This window comes from Pseudorca crassidens, chromosome 13 (genome assembly GCF_039906515.1).
Source record: "Pseudorca crassidens isolate mPseCra1 chromosome 13, mPseCra1.hap1, whole genome shotgun sequence".
Taxonomy (NCBI): domain Eukaryota; kingdom Metazoa; phylum Chordata; class Mammalia; order Artiodactyla; family Delphinidae; genus Pseudorca; species Pseudorca crassidens.
Window position 1 is genome coordinate 15,642,535 of NC_090308.1, and position 18,015 is coordinate 15,660,549.

General features: G+C 49.3%; 2 protein-coding genes and 1 long non-coding RNA gene across 18 annotated transcripts in view; all 3 read left to right on the forward strand.

Annotated features, from left to right (window-relative positions):
* Positions 1-2,014: 2,014 nt before the first annotated feature.
* Positions 2,015-9,987, forward strand: LOC137204440 (uncharacterized). Of its 3 annotated transcripts, none has more exons than XR_010933617.1 (3): positions 2,015-2,587; positions 6,163-6,347; positions 6,690-9,987. It is a non-coding gene; the product is annotated as an uncharacterized lncRNA (long non-coding RNA). The 3 variants fall into 3 exon arrangements; XR_010933618.1 differs by having other exon boundaries at positions 6,728-9,987; XR_010933619.1 differs by having other exon boundaries at positions 6,763-9,987.
* LOC137204439 (retinoic acid early transcript 1E-like) lies at positions 4,107-5,511 on the forward strand. The gene is given in 2 exon segments (XM_067701778.1): positions 4,107-4,969; positions 5,225-5,511. Coding segments are annotated over 2 exon segments (711 nt in total). The 5' UTR covers positions 4,107-4,545.
* Positions 9,988-16,160: 6,173 nt separating the features above from the next.
* The window catches only part of LRP11 (LDL receptor related protein 11), a 71,059-nt gene continuing 69,204 nt past the window's right edge, over positions 16,161-18,015 (forward strand). For 8 of the 14 annotated variants that reach the window (XM_067701789.1, XM_067701790.1, XM_067701788.1 and 5 more), the window contains exon 1: positions 16,164-17,139. In XM_067701789.1, coding sequence (XP_067557890.1) covers positions 16,509-17,139 — 631 coding nt within the window. In that variant the 5' untranslated portion in view covers positions 16,164-16,508. Of the gene's footprint in view, positions 17,140-18,015 lie in introns of all 14 variants that reach the window. The other 6 variants (XR_010933622.1, XR_010933620.1, XR_010933621.1 and 3 more) reach the window with 3 other exon arrangements.

The window sequence follows — 18,015 nt, forward strand, 5'->3', positions numbered from 1 at the left end:
GTATTATCGTGATTATGGAACCAAAAAAATTTTTTTTTAAAAACTCAGAGGGCTTCCCTGGTGGCGCAGTGGTTGAGAGTCCGCCTGCCGATGCCAGGGACACAGGTTCGTACCCCGGTCCGGGAGGATCCTACATGTCGCGGAGCGGCTGGGCCCGTGAGCCATGGCCGCTGGGCCTGCGTGTCCGGAGCCTGTGCCCCACAATGGGAGAGGCCACAACAGTGAGAGGCCCACGTACTGCAAAATAAATAAATAAAACTCATAGATAGAACATAGTGGTGGTGATTGTCAGAGGTGGGGATTGGGGAGGATGGGAGAAAGGGCTGAAGACAGTAAAAAGTACAGACTTCCAGCTATAAAATAAATAAGACCTGTGGATGTAATGTACAGCATGGTAAGTACAGTTAATCAGACTGTACAGTTGACCCCTGAACAACACAGGTTTGAACTTTGTGGGACCACTTTATTTATTATTTTTTTAAATTATTTTTTAACATCTTTATTGGAGTATAATTGCTTTACAATGGTGTGTTAGTTTCTGCTTTATAACAAAGTGGATCAGTTATACATATACATATGTTCCCATATCTCTTCCCTCTTGCGTCTCCCTCCCTCCCACCCTCCCTATCCCACCCCTCTAGATGGTCACAAACCACCGAGCTGATCTCCCTGTGCTATGCGGCTGCTTCCCACTAGCTATCTAGTTTACGTTTGGTAGTGTATATATGTCCATGCCACTCTCTCACTTTGTCCCAGCTTACCCTTCCCCCTCCCCATATCCTCAAGTCCATGCTCTAGTAGGTCTGTGTCTTTATTCCCGTCTTACCCCTAGGTTCTTCATGACATTTTTTTTCTTAGATTCCATATATATGTATTAGCATACGGTATTTGTTTTTCTCCTTCTGACTTACTTCACTCTGTACTCGGATTGTTTTCAATAAATACAGTACTACTCCATCTGCCGTTGGTTGGGTCCGGGGTTGATTAAATCCTCCAATGAGGAATCGCGGATACGGAGGGCTGCCTATGGGACCTGAGCACCAGAGAATTTTGGTATCCCAGGTGGGTCCTGGAACCAATCCCCAGTGGATACCGAGGGACAACTGGATTGTATCAATATATTTGAAAAGTGCTAAGAGAGTAGATCTCAGAAGTTTTCACCAAAAGGAAAAAAAATTTTAACTACGTGTGGTGATGGTTGTTACCTAAACGGTTATGGTTTTCATTTCACAGTATATACAAATATCAAAACAGTACATAACATGGAGGAAGAGTGAAAGCAGAACCACTGATTCTGCTAGATTTCTCATGGAAACAGACAATTTAAGGGAAAGCCAAGTCACCAAAGGGTAGCTTTTGCCCAGACTGGAACTCTGGGATACTCCTCGCAAATTCTCGGTATTTATAGTCTAACTGTCCCTTTGCTGTGGTGGCTTCTCCACATGTTCTTATGACAAGCCACCAGCGGAGCCCCACGGCAGATGACCTAAATTTGCTGATGAACCACAGCCGGTGAGACGACACTCTGACACATCTTACTTCATTCTTGCATCAAACCAATACACAGCGGCAGTATGAAGTGAGGGGTGCGTGTGTGCTGGAGAAGACCCGTGCGCCTGGGACCCTGGAGGTTCAAGATGAATGTGGGGACCACTGTGGATGATGAGCAGGGAGGGAATGTTGCTAGAGAGAGTGGGTGGTGCCCTGCCCCCTCTGACTTGTCCTGGCCTTGATCACAGATGACCTAGAAGGGCGGTGAGATTCATGGAACCGAAAGCGGGGAGGGGCAGTCGGAGGAATAAGTTAGATGTCCGGTGCCATGCACTTTTATTTATTTATTGTATCTATTTATTTAGCTGGACTTGCAATGAACGCCACCCAAGAACGACTCCCCTGTGGCCGCTGCCAGGTACGTGGGGAGGAATGTCTGATTAGGAAGCGTGGGAGGAGGGGCGGGGAGTAGTAGAGTAGGCGTGGGGGGCGGGGCCAGAGTCCTAGGAAATAGGGCGGAGCCGACCCGGAAGTCAGCCGGCTTCCGTGGGAAAGGCGCAGTGCAGTTGTAACCTGTCCTCCCTGAGCGGCTCGTGGAGAGTAATTGGCAAGAAGTAGCTGTCGGTCTCCAGTCCCGGGTCCCCACAACCCGCCCAGGTTGGCAAGAGGAAGGAAGCTCGTGGTCGCCCCGCGTCCCCGTCCCTTCTCGGCGCAGAGACCTCACTCACCCGGCTCCGCGGCCCGGGTCCTCCCACGTCTCCCAGAGGCTATTTGTTCCCGGCCCCGCGAGCCTCCCCGGAGCGCGGGAGCTCGGCCCGGGCTCCTCTTTGTAGCCGCGGCGGGTCCCGCTCCCCGCGACGCCGCTCGGGACGCAACCGGCCGTGCTCTGGCCGAGCCGGGGCGGCGGGACGTCGGGGAGACAGACATTCGAGAGAAGACTGAGGGATTCAAACTGAAAACCCCGAGGAGAGTGTTTTCGGAGTCTTCTCTTGTGCTTGCAAACAGCGACAGTCTCAAGCTGGGAAAGCAACGTTGGGTAGACCGGGCAGGCGAGGACCGCGCCCCACCGATCGCAGGCACTCGGCCTGGGAGACGGGTGAGAAGGGAAGGAGTGCGCGGCGAGTAGACCCCACGGCGGGTCCACCAAGGGTTCAGTCCTATCCCGCCATCCCCAAGCCACCACCCCTGAGACCGCTGTGTTTAGCCAACTGCGCGGGGGATGGCCGGGGCGAAGAGGTTGGGGTGAGGGGAGAGATGCGGAGGACGAGGGGAACTGCCAGGCAGGAGAGGCTGGGGACTGCTGGTCGATAAGAAAGGAATGAAATTCCTACACCCTTGCTCTGAGCTTGCTTCTCCAGTGGCCTTGGAGGAGTTTGGAAGGTGCAAAGAACAGAAGCTAGTGATAGCGTCCCAGCTTTTCTTGAGTCTCGGCTCCAGCAGGACGGTTGGACTCTATTGCGCATCCGCCTTCGGTGATAGACCAGGTGCGCTCTGCCTGCAGCTAGCTTGATTAACACTGGGGTGCACTTGGTGAGAGTGAATCTTAATCATTAAAGAGAAAGTTGGAGAGGTTAGGATGCAGACTGGAGGTGGGAGAAAATATGGGAAGAGGGAGGGAGAGATGGGAAAGGGAGGCAAAAGAGGCAGCGGGGAGAAGGGGGAGAGGAAGTTCGTTGGAAGGTTAGAGGAGAATGTGGTTGGTGGAATGAGGGAAGAGGAGATCATAACCTCCAGCAGTTTTGCTCACGCCACAAAAGGGGGTTTTTGGGGTGGTGAAGTTATTTAAAGTGAATTTTTATTTATTTATTTTATTTACTTTTGGCTGCGTTGGGTCTTCTTTGCTGCACGCGGGCTTTCTCCAGTTACGGCGAGCGGGGGCTACTCCTCGTTGCGGTGCGCAGGCTTCTCATTGCTGGTGACTTCTCTTGTTGCGGAGTACGGGCTCTAGGCGCGCGGGCTTCAGTAGTTGTGGCACATGGGCTTAGTTGCTCCGCGGCATGTGGGATCTTCCCGGACCAGGGCTCAAACCCGTGTCCCCTGCATTGACAGCCGGATTCTTAACCACTGCGCCACCAGGGAAGTCCTAAAGTGAATTTTTTTTTCTTTAATATCATCCCTTTTTGAAAAAGAAAAATGAAGAATTCGATTTCGAATACCTGCAAAATGCTCCCTTGGTGTAGTTGTTCTTTGCATTGTTTTTCAATAGGGCTTCCTCAGTCTTGGACTGAAGACTTTGGGCAGTGCTCAGAGGTGGAGGTACAGATACACGCCAGGCTACCTTTTGCGGGTTACTCCCCTAAAACTGCTGGGAGGAATGTCGCTGGCTCACACTACAGGTCTTCTTCTTTTTTTTTTTTTCCTACAGTACGCGGGCCTCTCACTGTTGTGGCCTCTCCTATTGCGGAGCACAGGCTCCGGACGCGCAGGCTCAGTGGCCATGGCTCACGGGCCCAGCCGCTCCGCGGCATGTGGGATCCTCCCGGACCGGGGCATGAACACGTGTCCCCTGCATCGGCAGGCAGACTCTCAACCACTGTGCCACCAGGGAAGCCCTACAGGCCTTCTTTTGCTGATACTGCTGCTGATAGAACCCAGGAAGACTCTGGGCAGTGAGCGTCCTGGGATCTGGGGACCTGGCTGGGGAGGGGGAGGATGGAAGGCGGGCAGGAATGGAAAGGGCTCCACAGTGGTAGGCACCTGTCCACAGTGCTCTTAGGATGGTGAGGGTGTGGTTTAGCTGGACTGGCTGCCCTGGAGGTGTGGGGACCCCAGCCTAAGGCAGGGTGCCTGACCTGTGCTCGTGTGACAGCTCTCCCTCTCCTGCCAAGTCCCACCTCCAGGAAGCCTTTCCTGATGACCCGGGACCCATCATGAATGTGGCATGTGTTGTCCTATGGTGTCTTTTTTCCCGTTTTTTGAAAGTCCTGTCTGTTCAGATAGATTTTAAGTCCCTCGAGTACAGACACTGTCTTGTATTTTTGGTACCTCAACAGCTGGTACATGACGCTAAAAAGATTCGTCAGGTAGATCCTCCTGTGTGCACCCAAGGGGCCCATGGTGGCCTCAAAGTGTTTCATTAAACCTCAGACAGTTAAAGGTGAGGCAGGACTAAGGACGCGGCAGATGGAGGGGGTCTGGGATGGAGACCCCTCCCTCTGCAGCCAGGCCCCTCGTGGGGAATCTCCGGGGACACACCTGTGTTTTTCTCTCATGGATGCTCACTCTCTCTGCCTCGACCTCACTGTCAGATCTCAGTACAGACCTGGACAGCCCTGGTGTGAAGTCCAGGGCTCAGTGGACACAAAGCCTTTCCTCCAGTATGACAGTGACAGAAACAAGGTCAAACCTTTGGGTCTCCTGGCGGGGGAGGTAAATGCCACCAAAGCATAGACAGAATTGAGCCAAATGCTGGGAGAAGTGGGGCAAGAGCTCAGGATGGTCCTGCCTGTCATCACACCGGCCAAAAGGGAGACCAGGGGTAGGTATGCGAAGGGGGTGGGTAGCTGGAGACAGTCAGCAGGAGAGGGGAGGGAGCAGAGCACGTGCAGGGAAGGAGCTTCGTGTGAAAGAACGGAACACGGTCCAACCTGAGAGACCTGGTGGACCTGATGGGCAGGAGAGGGCAAGCCATGGACAGAAGAGCACAGGCCTCTAGATGTGCAGAGACACACTTGAGCTACGGGGGAGGACGGACTGTGGACAGTCCAGGATGCTTCTTTGTGTAGGGGCACAGATCCGCCCACGCTGCAGGTCAAGCTGTGTTGTCAGCACGAAGCAGAGCGATGCACTGGTGCATCCTTGCGCTTCAGTATCAACAGACACACAGCCCTCCTTGACGCGATGAACGTGAACCGGACAGTCATCACTCCTGGAGCCACAGGGGTCAAAGAGGAGTGGGAGAACAGCCAGGAGCTGGCAGAGTGTTTTAGGAAGATCTCAGCGGGAGACTGCAGTCACTGGTTTAGAGAATTCCTAGAACACTGGGAGAACATGCTGGAACCAGAGCCCACGGGTAACTGAGCAGGGTGTGGAGGAGATGGTAGCTCTCTTCAAAGGTCTAGTGCCTTCCCTGTGTGGATGTGAGCACATATGTGTGTGCGATTGAAAATATGGTGGATGGATGGAGTGATTGATCTCTTGGTGGACTTCCTGTCTGGAGAATCAGTGACGGGCATAGCATAGGATTTCCCAGCATCCTCCTTTCCTAGCCCACCTCCCTCAGCAGAGGAAGGAGCCCCCTTCCCCATTAACCAATGACCCAGTCCCCCGACACTGCTAGGTGGTCCCCAGATCTATATACGTATTGTGCTTCCAGGCCTTCTCTCCTTCCTGTTGTAGTGATCCTTTAACCAGCTCAGATGTCACTTAATGAAGCCCTCACCCCTCCCCAGACAGAATTCAGCACCCCCAGATGTGTCCTCCTCAAAAGGACTCCCCACAGTAAACAGGGCCACCTGCATGATAATCACATGGACACTTGCTGTCTCCCTCAGCAGTAATATGAGCTCCATGAGGACAGGGCACAACCCCTGTTCATCTTTCTACCCCAGTGGTTTCACGTAATGGGTCAGTAGCTTTGTGCGGGGGGACATGTGCTGTCTGGGGACACTAGCTGCTGAGGAAGGTGTATTCTTAGGTTTCACACGGCTTTTGCTTTATTGTTTGTTTTAGAACCACCATTAAACGCCCCAAATAATGACCAGTCTGCATCTATCCATTAATTGAATGGATCATCCCATTGATTTTCACCTGCTTCGTCCTAATTGGCTTCATCATCGTGAAACTTATGAAGAAATCAGGGACCACAGCAGGTGAGAATCAGGCTGGCCTCTGGCTCCTGGGCCTATCATGTTCTGGTAAGGACTTGGGAGAGGTGAGCCACGGGTCTCACCCGAGCACCTGTCCACTGATCCATCTCTACCTAGAAATGCTGCACTTTCTCAGTCTTGGGCCCCCACACTTCCCAGTAGGGCTGGGGATTACTCTGCTGTTGGGGTAGAAGAGGCTGGTATGGGCAGCAGGACAGTGCAGTGAGGGGAGGGGAAACCAGGCATCCACTCCTGTGGGGGGGAGGGGGCGGGCCGGGTCTAAGATCTCAAAAGGCTGCGGCGGGGGCAGGGGGGGGTGTTGTCTCACTGAGATGGTACCCAGGGTTCCCCCATCCTCTGATGAAAACATTTTTTGTTCTCTGATGATAGAGTGATTTAGTTCAACAATTTACCTGATGTTCTAACAGCCATTCCATCATCTGATGTTTCTTCCCTGGACCAGGAGGAGGTGGAAATGTTAGACCAACCTTTGGTGGAAAAAACTGACCCTTGATGACAGTCTGGCTGCTGATCTAATAATATTATCTTCTACTCAGAGGTGGGTTTACCGAGAAGGTAAAGAGCCCCTTGCTTCCCACGGCTGTTGATGAGCTCTTACGGCCGCAGTTAAGCGGAAAGGAAACGTGTCCAACCACCTTCCTGTACCTTTGGGAGGAGCCTCTCCACTGTGTCTCACAGGCCTTCCCGTCAAAGGGAAGGTCAGCACCTGAAATAAAAGAGAGCTCTGTGTGCCCAGTTGTACTGGGCCGTTACCTAACACAGTGCACAAAAATGCACTCAGAATGGACAAAAGACTTAAATATAAGACCTAAAACTGTAAAATCTTAGAAGAAAACACAGGACAAAAGTTTCACGACATTCGATCTCACTATGATTTCTTGGACGTGACACCGAAGACACAGGCAACAAAAGAAGAAAATAAACAAATTGAACTTCATGAAATTTAAACATTTTGCACATGGAAAGACAGTATCAAAAGAGTTAAAAGGCAGCCCACTGAAAGGGAGGAAGTGTTTGCGAATCATATGTCTGATAAGGGATTAATATCCAGAATATATAGAAGACTCCTAAAACTCAACAACAAAAACACAAACAACCTGATTGAAAAATGGGCAAAAGACTTGAACAGATATTTCTCCAAAGAAGATGTACCGTAGGCACATGAAAATTGCTCAATATCACTAATCATTAGGGAAATAGAAATCAAAACTACAGTGAGATTTCCCCTCACACCCATTAGGATGGCTTCCATTAAAAAAAGAGAAAATAGCAAAGAACATAACGAGGTTGTGGAGAAATTGGAAACTTTGTGCATTTTTTGATGAGGATGTAAAATGATACAGCTGCTGTGGAAAACAATATGGCCATTCTTCAAAAAATTAAAACTAGAATCGCCATATGATCCAGCGATTCCACTTCTGGGTATGTACCCAAAAGAATTGAAAGCAGGGTCTCAAAGAGATACCTGTACACCTATGTTCATAGCAGCATTATTCACAATAGGTAAAATGTGGCAGCAACCCAAGTGTCCACTGATGGATGAATGAATAAGAATAATGTGTTATGTAGACACAATGGAATATTTTTCAGCCCTAAAAAGAAGAAGATTCTAAAAAAAAAAGAAAAGAAGAAGAAAATTCTGACATGCTACAACAGGGATGAACCTTGAGGATATTCTGCTAAGTGAAATAAGCAAGTCACAAAAAGACAAATACTGTGTGATTCCACTTACATGAGATACTTAGAGTAGACAAAATCATAAGATAGATTTTATGAAAATAGAAAGGTTGTTGCCAGGGGTTAAGGGGAGGGGGAAATGGGAGTTAATGTTTAATGGGTACAGAGTTACAATTTTACAGTGATAAGATCTATGGAGAAGGATGGGGGTAATGATTGCACAGCAGTGTGAATGTGTTTAATATAACTGAACTGTATACTTAAAAATAGCTAAGATGGTAAATTCTGTTACGCATATTTTATCACACATAGAAAAATGTTAAGGGTGTCCACAGTTCCTGGCTCATCCCTGGTGCTGCATTCCTGGCAGCGAGCCTCTTTCCTGACCCCTCCTACAGGGCTCTGAGTGAACCAGTTTACAGCAGGACTGGCTCCGTAGAGAGGTGACGCTAAGATGATGATGAAGTGGGTGTCCACGGCTGAGCTGGGTTGCTAGGGGAGGGGAGGGTGGAGACAGCTCAAGAGTACCTACAACAGGGAACTGAAAATGTGAGCCTGGGACCTTACCTGAAGCTGGAAGATCCCTGTTCCTGGTGTGGGTTCCCCGATACGTCTCCCTGGTCTTCAGAGCCTGAGAAAGGGGAGGAGATTGTGTGACTGATACTTTGCCTGAACTCCCAAAACTTTTGGCAGCCGGGACTTCCATGGTGGTCCGGTGGTTAAGACTCCGCGCTGCCAATTCAGGGGGCCCAGGTTCGATCCCTGGTCAGGGAACTAGATCCCGCATGCCGCAACTAAGAGCCTGCATGCAGCAACAAAGATCCCATGGGCCGCAACTAAGACCCAGCGCAGCCAAATAAATAAATAAATAATATTTTAAAAAAAGAACTTTTGGCAGGGACTGGAATTAACTCTTGGTGGAATGGAAGAGAAAGATGGTACAAGTCAGTGAACAGAGAGGTGATGGGAAAACAAAAGAAGTGACTCTCTCTCTGAAGAGGTGAGGAGGCCGGCTCTGGGCTGAAAACCTCTGTGATCTCTCTGGCCGGCCTCACAGCCTCACGTGGAGAGCTGCCCTCCCCACCCCAGACTGATGACAGCAAGGCACTGCAGTCTCTCTCTTCAAATATTCATACTCCCAGCCCCAGAGCCCTCCTTCCTAGGTCTTATTTTCTCAGGCCCTGGGCCAAGGTTCTCTTCTGGTGCTTCTGCCGAGGCCTCCTTAAATGAAGAGGATGGAGAAACCTGGAAGACCCTTGTCCCCCCTCTGACTCAGACCCAGGTCTCTCCCCTCCGAGTCCTTCCCCTGCCTCCACCTCAGGGTTCATAAAGCTGCTGGAGCCTTTCACTCCGGTCTCTGAACAGTGAGGCCACACTACACAGGCCATTCCATTGGGGAAAATGGAATAGGGGAGTTGGCACAGCCTCTGGGTTCAGACTCTGGCTGTGCTCTCACAGTAAATGATCAAAGGCTTAACTCTATCATTTTAGGCTTGTCGCTTTAATCAGCTGGAACGTCTCCCAGCAGAGCTGAGCTCCTTACAAGGAGCTGTGGGGTGTGGTCTGAGATCTGGAGAGACTTGGAACAGGCCAACCATGTCATGATCTGACCCAGGTTGCCTCAGCTTGGAGACACCAACAGGAAGCAACACACAACTGGTGTGAGTCACTTGTGCCCCTAATAGCTGAGGGCCTTGGCTTCTAGCCATTGCTCTCTCCCCTAAGACTAAGAGGAGCTGCGCACCCCAAGCCAACGTCAGAGGGCGCCATCGGCCAGGCTGCGGCTTGACCTGTCACAGCTGCTCCACTGGGCCCATCCGGAGCTTCCAGGGTGTCCAGAGAGATTTCCCCCTGAATTATCCCCAACTTCACCCTCTCTGCTGATGCTCATCCACACTCATCCGCAGCGGTGCTTCACTTCCTACCGACATTACACGTCATACTGTCTTCCAGAGCTGCAAAGTGAATAACCATTTTACTGAAATAAAAATCGAGCCACCCGGTGCTTTGTGACCGCCTGGAGGGGTGGGATAGGGAGGGTGGGAGGGAGGGAGATGCAAGAGGGAAGAGAGATGGGAACATATGTATATGTATAACTGATTCACTTTGTTATAAAGCAGAAACTAACACACCATTGTAAAGCAATTATACCCCAATAAAGATGTTAAAAAAAAAAAAAAATTGAGCCAAAGTCAGAGGTGCCCATCCCTCCCCTCACCACTCCTTTCTGACTGTGACCTGGGTAGGTTGCCAGCCTCACTTAACCTCAGTTTCCTTGTCAGTCGCTCAGGGAGAGAAGCAGGACACTCTCACTAAGCAGTGAGGAAAATGATCACATTTGCAAAGCACTTGGTACCCAGAAGATGCTCAACAAGTATCAGTTCTCTTCATTGATTGGGGAAGGCTTCAGTTACTTTTAAAATCTCCATGAACGCCCAGAGAGAAGCCCTCTACTCCTCTTCTGACTAGAGAACCCCAAAGCGCTCCCTTTACAGAAATTCTGATTTCCTTTCCTTCACTATTTTTTCTTTATTCACCTTGGTGCTTTTTCTTCTTGGACTTGAAATACATTATTGTAAATATCATATTTTAAAATACTAAATATGCACATGGTAACACAATGCACTGTTTCTTTGTGCTAATAGTAGCTTATATTTTATTTTTTTAATTAAAAAGTTTTGTTGAAGTATAGTTGATTTACAATGTTTTGTTAGTTTCAGGTGAATCACTGAGTAAGTGATTCAGTTATGTATTATATATATATGTATATATACCATATACCGATCTATATACCATATAGATTATATGTATATATACCATATACCAATCTATATACCATATAGATTATATGTATATATACCATATACCAATCTATAAACCATATAGATTATTACAAAATATTGAGTAGAGTTCCCTGTACTGTACAGTAGGTCCTTGTTTTATCTATTTTATATATAGTAGCATGTATATGTAGTAGCTTACATTTTAAATGGAAACTCTGAGCTCAACATAAAAGAGACATAGGAATTTTTTTTTTATTTGTTGTGCCACATGGCTTGTGGGATCTCAGTTAATGACCAGGGTTTGGACACGGGCCACGGCAGTGAAAGCACGGGATCCTAACCACTAGGCCACCAGGGAACTCAGGAAATTTTTTTTTAAATTGAAGTAGAGTTGATTTATAATATTGTGTTAGTTTCAGATGTACAGCAAAGTAATTCAGTTAAATATATATATTTATATAACACAATAACAATGGAAAATCTGAAAAGCTATATATACATTATAGATATATATAATGTATATATAGTTAATATATAATGCATTTATATTTAGTTTTTTATATATATGGTTTTTCAGATTACTTTGTTATAGGTTATTACAAGATATTGAATATAGTTCCTGTGCTACAGAGTAAATTCCTGTTGCTTATTTATTTTATATATAGTAGTTTATATCTGTTAATCCCATACTTCTAATTTACCCCTCCCCTGGAAATGTTTTTTCTGGTCACCTTTTCTCTCATCCCTAAGCTAGATAGGAAAAAATTTTTAATATCTTTTAAAAATTAGCAAGTAGGGCTTCCCTCGTGGCGCAGTGGTTGGGAGTCCGCCTGCCGATGCAGGGGACATGGGTTCGTGCCCCAGGCCGGGAAGATCCCACATGCCGCGGAGCGGCTGGGCCCGTGAGCCATGGCCGCTGAGCCTGCGCATCCGGAGCCTGTGCTCCACAACGGGAGAGGCCACAACAGTGACAGGCCCACGTACAGCAAAAAAAAAAAAAAAAAAAAAAAATTAGCAAGTAAAAAATTTAAAATTTCTTAAAATTTTCTTCTTAAAATTTCTTTAGTTGTTAAACACAATTGGTTGTATTTTACATTCTCCATTACCTTACTACACTGTCCATCTTTGCCAGAACTCTTCTCACTGTTTCCTTAGCAATCCCTGTTTGCCTATGTATAATAGTTTCTAAAAATAGGGGTACCTGCAAAACAGTCTTTCCTTCCATTGCGGTTTTCAAACATATGTATTTCCCACCATAAACAGAAACAAACTTAATATAGGTTATAGAAATGCAATTTTCCCTTTAAAAAAGGAAGGAGAGTATGTATATTTTTAACAAATGGGATTCCACTGTGCACACATTGCTGCCTCTTCCGTGTGTCACTTAATGATGTATCTGGGAGATACGCAATGCAAAGTATTCCACAGCATGATTATACCAAAATGTATTTAACCAGCTCTCACTTGTGTAGATTCAGGGTGCTTCCAGCTATTGCTTTTGCAAAAAAAATCCTGCAATAACCATCTATACATACATCTTTCCAAACTTGTGTGAGTATATTTGCAGAATAAATTCCTGGAGATAGAATTACTGGGAAAATGAGTGTGTTTTTAATTTTAACAATTTCAAAATTGACCAAATATTATAAAATGTGAATCCTTAGTTTGGCAGAGTATGGAGGAGCTTTAGTCAGCAGGAGTAAAAACTGGTCCTGGAGGATATTTTGGCAAGGCATGTGAAAAACCTTAAAAATGTCCAACCCTAACCTACAGACTGTAAGTTAATAAATTTCTGTTATTTTGAGCCACTACATTTGTGGTAATTTGTTACAACAGCAATAGAAAACTAGGCAGACATTATCAAAGGTGCTCAGACAACAGAAATGGACAAAAGCCAATCTAACTTTCAAAAGGTAGATTTTGCAAAACTTGTACCTAAGAACAATCCTGGACAAGATTCTACAAATAGCTTTTAAGGGCCTATTTGGAGAACTCTGACAGGAAAACCGTGCTCATCAGGATGGTAAGGTAAGTCACTTACTACATTTTCCAAGCAGTAGTACCCATCTGTTTAACTTGGTGTTGTAAACTGGGAAGTATGAGAATACGATGTACAGCAGCTCCAAGCTACTTGACAAGCTCTCATGATATGTTTGCAGAAAAGATGGAGAAATCCAGCTGAGAAAGAGCACCTGGGTGGATTGATAACCTAATAATCATAGTCAAAGTGTTCAAGTTAATGAATCCATGTTAACCTTGGGGTAAGTCTTTAAAATGGGGTGCCTCAACACTCCCTCCTTGGCCTTCCCAGAGTCCATAATTTAAATCAGTTTCTTGGACAAAGACATAAGACAGGATCGTCACTTAACAGATGATACAAAGCCAGATGGAATAGAAAGTGTTAGGTTTCAGGATCAAGATCTAAAGGCTTCACGATAGGATGGATGGATCCGTGGACGGAGAGCAGGGCAAATAGCCAGCAGTTGTGGACCCTCTACCTCGTGCTTGCCATTGTGGCAGGTGCTTTCACTTAATCCTCATGACAACCATGGGAAGTAAGGTTATGCAATTGTTTCTGTATTATAGATGAGTAATCTGGGGCTTGAAGAGAGTAGGTGGCTTGCCCCAGGGTCACAGTGCTTTTAACACTGCTGAATTTCGCAGGCAGTTTTTAAATATATGAAGGACCATCACTTGAGAGAAAGTATAGAATGCTCAAAGAGACCTCAAGAAAATGAACTACAAAAAATGCTTGGAAGCTACAAAACAGATTGTAACTGAATGTAAGGAACAGAGTTCTAGTCAAGAGTTAAGAGTTGCCCAAAGATGGAATCGCTTGGATGTGTGAAGTCTTGCATTCCCAGCCAGGATAACACGGGGACTGTACTGGTACACAGTGTGTGAGGGTGTGGTAACTCAATGATCAGTGTTTGTGTAGAACTCAGAACATTTACTGGCATCCAAGCACAGCCCTTTTTAAAGTGTCTCTTAAATTTGCAATAAAAGTGAATAGAAGTGTTTAGGCAAACGCTAGGCATTGCCTTAGTCAAGTAGAAGATAACTTCTGGGGCCTCCCCCCAGCTCCCCATCACTGCGTTTCTCTCATTCTGCCCTCCATGGGGGAGGGAAGGGAGGCCGCGCTCACAGCCATGCTTGTACCTCATGACCTCTGCACCTTAGTAACAGCACCTGGGGGACACAGGACCCAGCTGGACTCATCAGAACCTCTCCCGAGCCTGACAGTCCATGGGCTCAGTTTCTGTGCGTTGCCGGAAATTGAGGTGAGGTAATCTCAGGCTTTGCACATGGAGGGCAGAAAACGCCAGACCCTGAGAGAATCCTGTGACCAGAGGGGTGGAGATGCAAGACCACCTGGCTCTGAAGGAAGAAGTAGCACCTGGGGACCAGCTGCTCTGGGCTGAGGGCCTCCACCCTTGGGTCCAGGCCCTCCTTCTGGCCCAGCTGCTCTTCCTGCCCTGCCCGTGAGTGACACGTCTCACATGCCAAAGCACTGTGGCCCTTATTCCTCATGCCACAGTGAAATGGGTTTCTGTTGTTTGCAATGCACAGAGATTTTACCAGGACAACCCTCCATCACTCAGCTGCAAAAACTTCAAGCCCGTGCAGAGCATCCAAGGAAGAGGCCAGGGAGGCGCCCAGGGGAGCCGCTGGGCCTAGAAGGTCAGGCAGCCCCTGCCTTCACTTGCTCGCTCTCTTGGCACCGCGTGTAACCCGTGCTCTACGGGCCCCTCCTGCCTGCTCCCCGTGCCCCCTCTGCTGAGCGGCTTCTCTGCTCCATTGCCCCTCACAGGACTGTGTGGCTCCCACCTGGCTTCCCAGCTCCACTTCCCTCACTGATTCCACTGTTCCTCGATTCTATGTTCTGTGTTCCTGGGAGACAGGGTCGATGGCTGGGCTTGGGCCAGGTGTTATTACAGTTCCATCAGCGGTGGACAGGCTGGGTCACCTGGAAGCTGGGGCTGCCCCTCCAGGGATGCGGGCAGAGCAGATGCCGTGAAGGGGGTGAGGACGGGAAGGAATCTTAGTGTAATGACTGCTGGACTCGCAGGTTGTAGGAGACTTAGGCTTCAGCTGGTTGCACGTCTTCTAATCTTGTGGAAACTCCCTTATTTCTGTGGGGCCTGGTTTTTTTCTGTAAAGTTAAAAGGTGGAACAAGAAATAATAATTATCATTTATTGAGCATCTCCACGTGTCAGATGACCTTGTAAGGATTTTACACGCACTAGTTTAACTTACTGCCTGTAAAGCATTTAAGACAGTCACTAGGATGATGATCTCGTTCCAACCTTCAGTAAATTGACATATAATGTGCAAATCTCAATTTGCTGAACTTGTACCCTTAATGATCTTATGAAACAGAGACACATCTCCACCTATTCAGATCACAGTCCTGACATTTGTATCCTCACATAAAAAGTCTTCTGTCCATTCATAAGGTTTTGACGTTTAGGCTTTCAAATCAAAGATATTCTATTTCCAAAAAACTGAAAGGAGAAAGAATTAGCATTTAGAGACACAATGTCCTACAAATTACAGACATTTTTAAATGTAAAATTCACAATGTTCAAGTTTCTAAAAAAAAAATTCTGGATGTGCTAAAAAGAAGGAAATGTGATTCATAATCGTGAGAAAAATAAGTCAATAGAAACGGACTCAGAAACAAAAATAAGTCAATAGAAACGGACTCAGAAACTCTAGCTCACGGGTAGCTAGAACTCTCAGGTGCAGCCTTCCCTGGATTGGACGTTTTCGTATACCTTATTAAGTCACGTAAAACACGAGTCCTCTAGATCTTACACGACCTCAGCTGAAGGCCTCTGCTCACGCTGTAGAGTGAACTCATCAGGTCCCCATAAGCGACTGTGTTCAGATTTCTAGTTAAGTTTGTGGAAAACTGAGTGAATGGGACTACTAGTTGTGTCTTTTCCCACAGCACTGCCCGCCTTCTGTTACCCAAGTGCATTTTGGGGACCTAAGATGGAAACGATCAGGGGCGCCGGAGGTGAAGGACTGAACGTGGTGCCTGGTAGTTCCCCAGGTGAGCATGTCCCTTCGCTAGAGCCGGCCCTGAGGTCACACGGATTTGTGGAGACCCCTCCTCCCCTTCTCCCCAGGTGTCCGTACCCCTTTGAGCTGACAACTGAGCAGGTCTGGTTGGTTAATAAAGCCTGGCGCGCTTAGACACGAGCCCCGCGCAGATGCGGAGGGCCCCGGGCGCAGAGCCCAGCTCAGGGGCCGCTACCCGCCTACCAGGCTACTTCCCGGGTCTGCAAAACAGGCGGGTGTGGGCGGGGTCCCTGCGAGCGAAGGGAGGGCCGGGCGGGGGGGCCTGGGCGGGGCTTCACGCGCCCCGCCCCCCGCGGCCGCTTTTCATCACCGGCTGGTGATCCTTGTCTAGGCTGCCTCATCCTCGCGGAGCTCGCGACGGCTCGGGGCAGAGAGTCGCCGGGGCGCCCAGAAGCCCCGGGAAAGGACGAGGAGCGGGGCCGGGCCGGGCCGGCAATGCCTCCAGCTGCTGCGGTGCCCGCCGGTGACCGAGCGCCCGCGGCCTCGGGGGCGCAGCTGGACCCCGGGGAGGCCAGGCTTTGAGGCGCTGGGGCCTAGTGCCCGCTGCGGCGGCTCAGAAGGGCCACAGGGCCCGCGCTCCCCCGCTTCCCTCGCTCTCTGCGGCCCCGCCTCGGCTCGCTTCCTCCGCCGCCGACCGCTATGGCCTCCGCCGCCCGGGAGAGCGCGGGCTCCGGGCTCAGGCGGTCGCCACGGCTCCCGGCGCTGCGCGGGCTGCTGCTGCTGTGCTTGTGGCTGCCCAGCGGCCGCGCGGTGGGGTCGCCCTCCGCGCCGCTGTCCGACCTGCACGCGCAGCTCTCGGGAGTGGAGCAGCTGCTGGAGGAGTTCCGCCGGCAGCTGCAGCAGGAACGGCCGCAGGAGGCGCTGGAGCTGGAACTGCGCGCGGGCGGCGGCCCCCAGGAAGGCTGCCCAGGCGGCGGCGGCGGCTACAGTGCCATGCCGGACGCCATCATCCGCACCAAGGACTCCATCGCGGCCGGCGCCAGCTTCCTGAGCGCGCCGGCTGCCGTGCGGGACTGGCGGCAGTGCCTGGAGGCCTGCTGCCTCGAGCCGCGCTGCTCCGTGGCCGTGGTGGAGCTGCCCCGCCGGCCCGCGCCCCGGGCCGCCGCGCTCGGCTGCTACCTCTTCAACTGCACGGCGCGCGGCCGCAGCGTCTGCAAGTTCGCACTGCACCGCGGCTACAGCAGCTACAGCCTCAGCCGCGCCCCGGAGGGCGAGCAGGAAGGCCTGGAAGCTGGCGCCCCGGCCACCGCCCGGGCCTCGCCGCGGCCGGGTAAGCACCCCCCTGGAGGCCGGGGCCGGGCTGCTTGGGTCCTGCTGTCGCTGCCCTTGCACCTGTTGGTGGCTGCATCTGGGAGACTCGCCCAGGCAGGGCCGCTGGGCCCTTCTCAGTCAAGTCAGAAATGAAACACCCTAGATCCAAGTTAACGTAACTTAGTTGCGGGCATCCAGAAGAGTGGCTTTGATTTCCCATCCTAGGGATGGTTTCTGAGAAAGCCCAGTAGATTGAGCAGACGCGGGCACGATGGGCTGCTTGTGGAATTTTTTTAAGCTTAGGGAGGTATGCTTATCTGAAAGGATTCGCAGAAATTCGATTTAATGGAGGAGAAAAGTTCAGGGGGAAAAAGTCTATTTGAATCTCAGAGGTTCTTATGAGGAAGGTATGGTTTGTGTCAGGTAATTACAAGAGCAAAATCTAATTAGCTGCCGGATTGCTCATAGCGCACCCTTATTTCCTGGCTTGGCTCTCAGGATTCATGATTCCAGCTAACGTTGCTTTCATCAGATAAAAATAGGAAGAGAAATGTGTCAGGTTATTTTGAAGTGGGTCCAGCTGATTCCCATGAACTATATGGTTCTCTTTTTTAAAGAGGTAAAAGAAGGGACTTGATTTGTTGAAAACAAAGTTTAAGGCACCTCTCTTTTGAAAAGGAGCTAAAAATGATGCTTTTCATTGGATGGTTTTACTTTCTGGGGATGCTCAGAATGAGAAGACCAAAACGGGGGAAAAAAAAAAAGTAGCAATTGGAGATTAAGGTCCCTGAGGGAATAAAACCTTGACTGGGCCCACCTGTGGTCGGCTCCGAGTGTTTGACTGCACTCTGTTGCTGTTTGCTTTATGATAACACAAGACTGAAACCATAGCAAG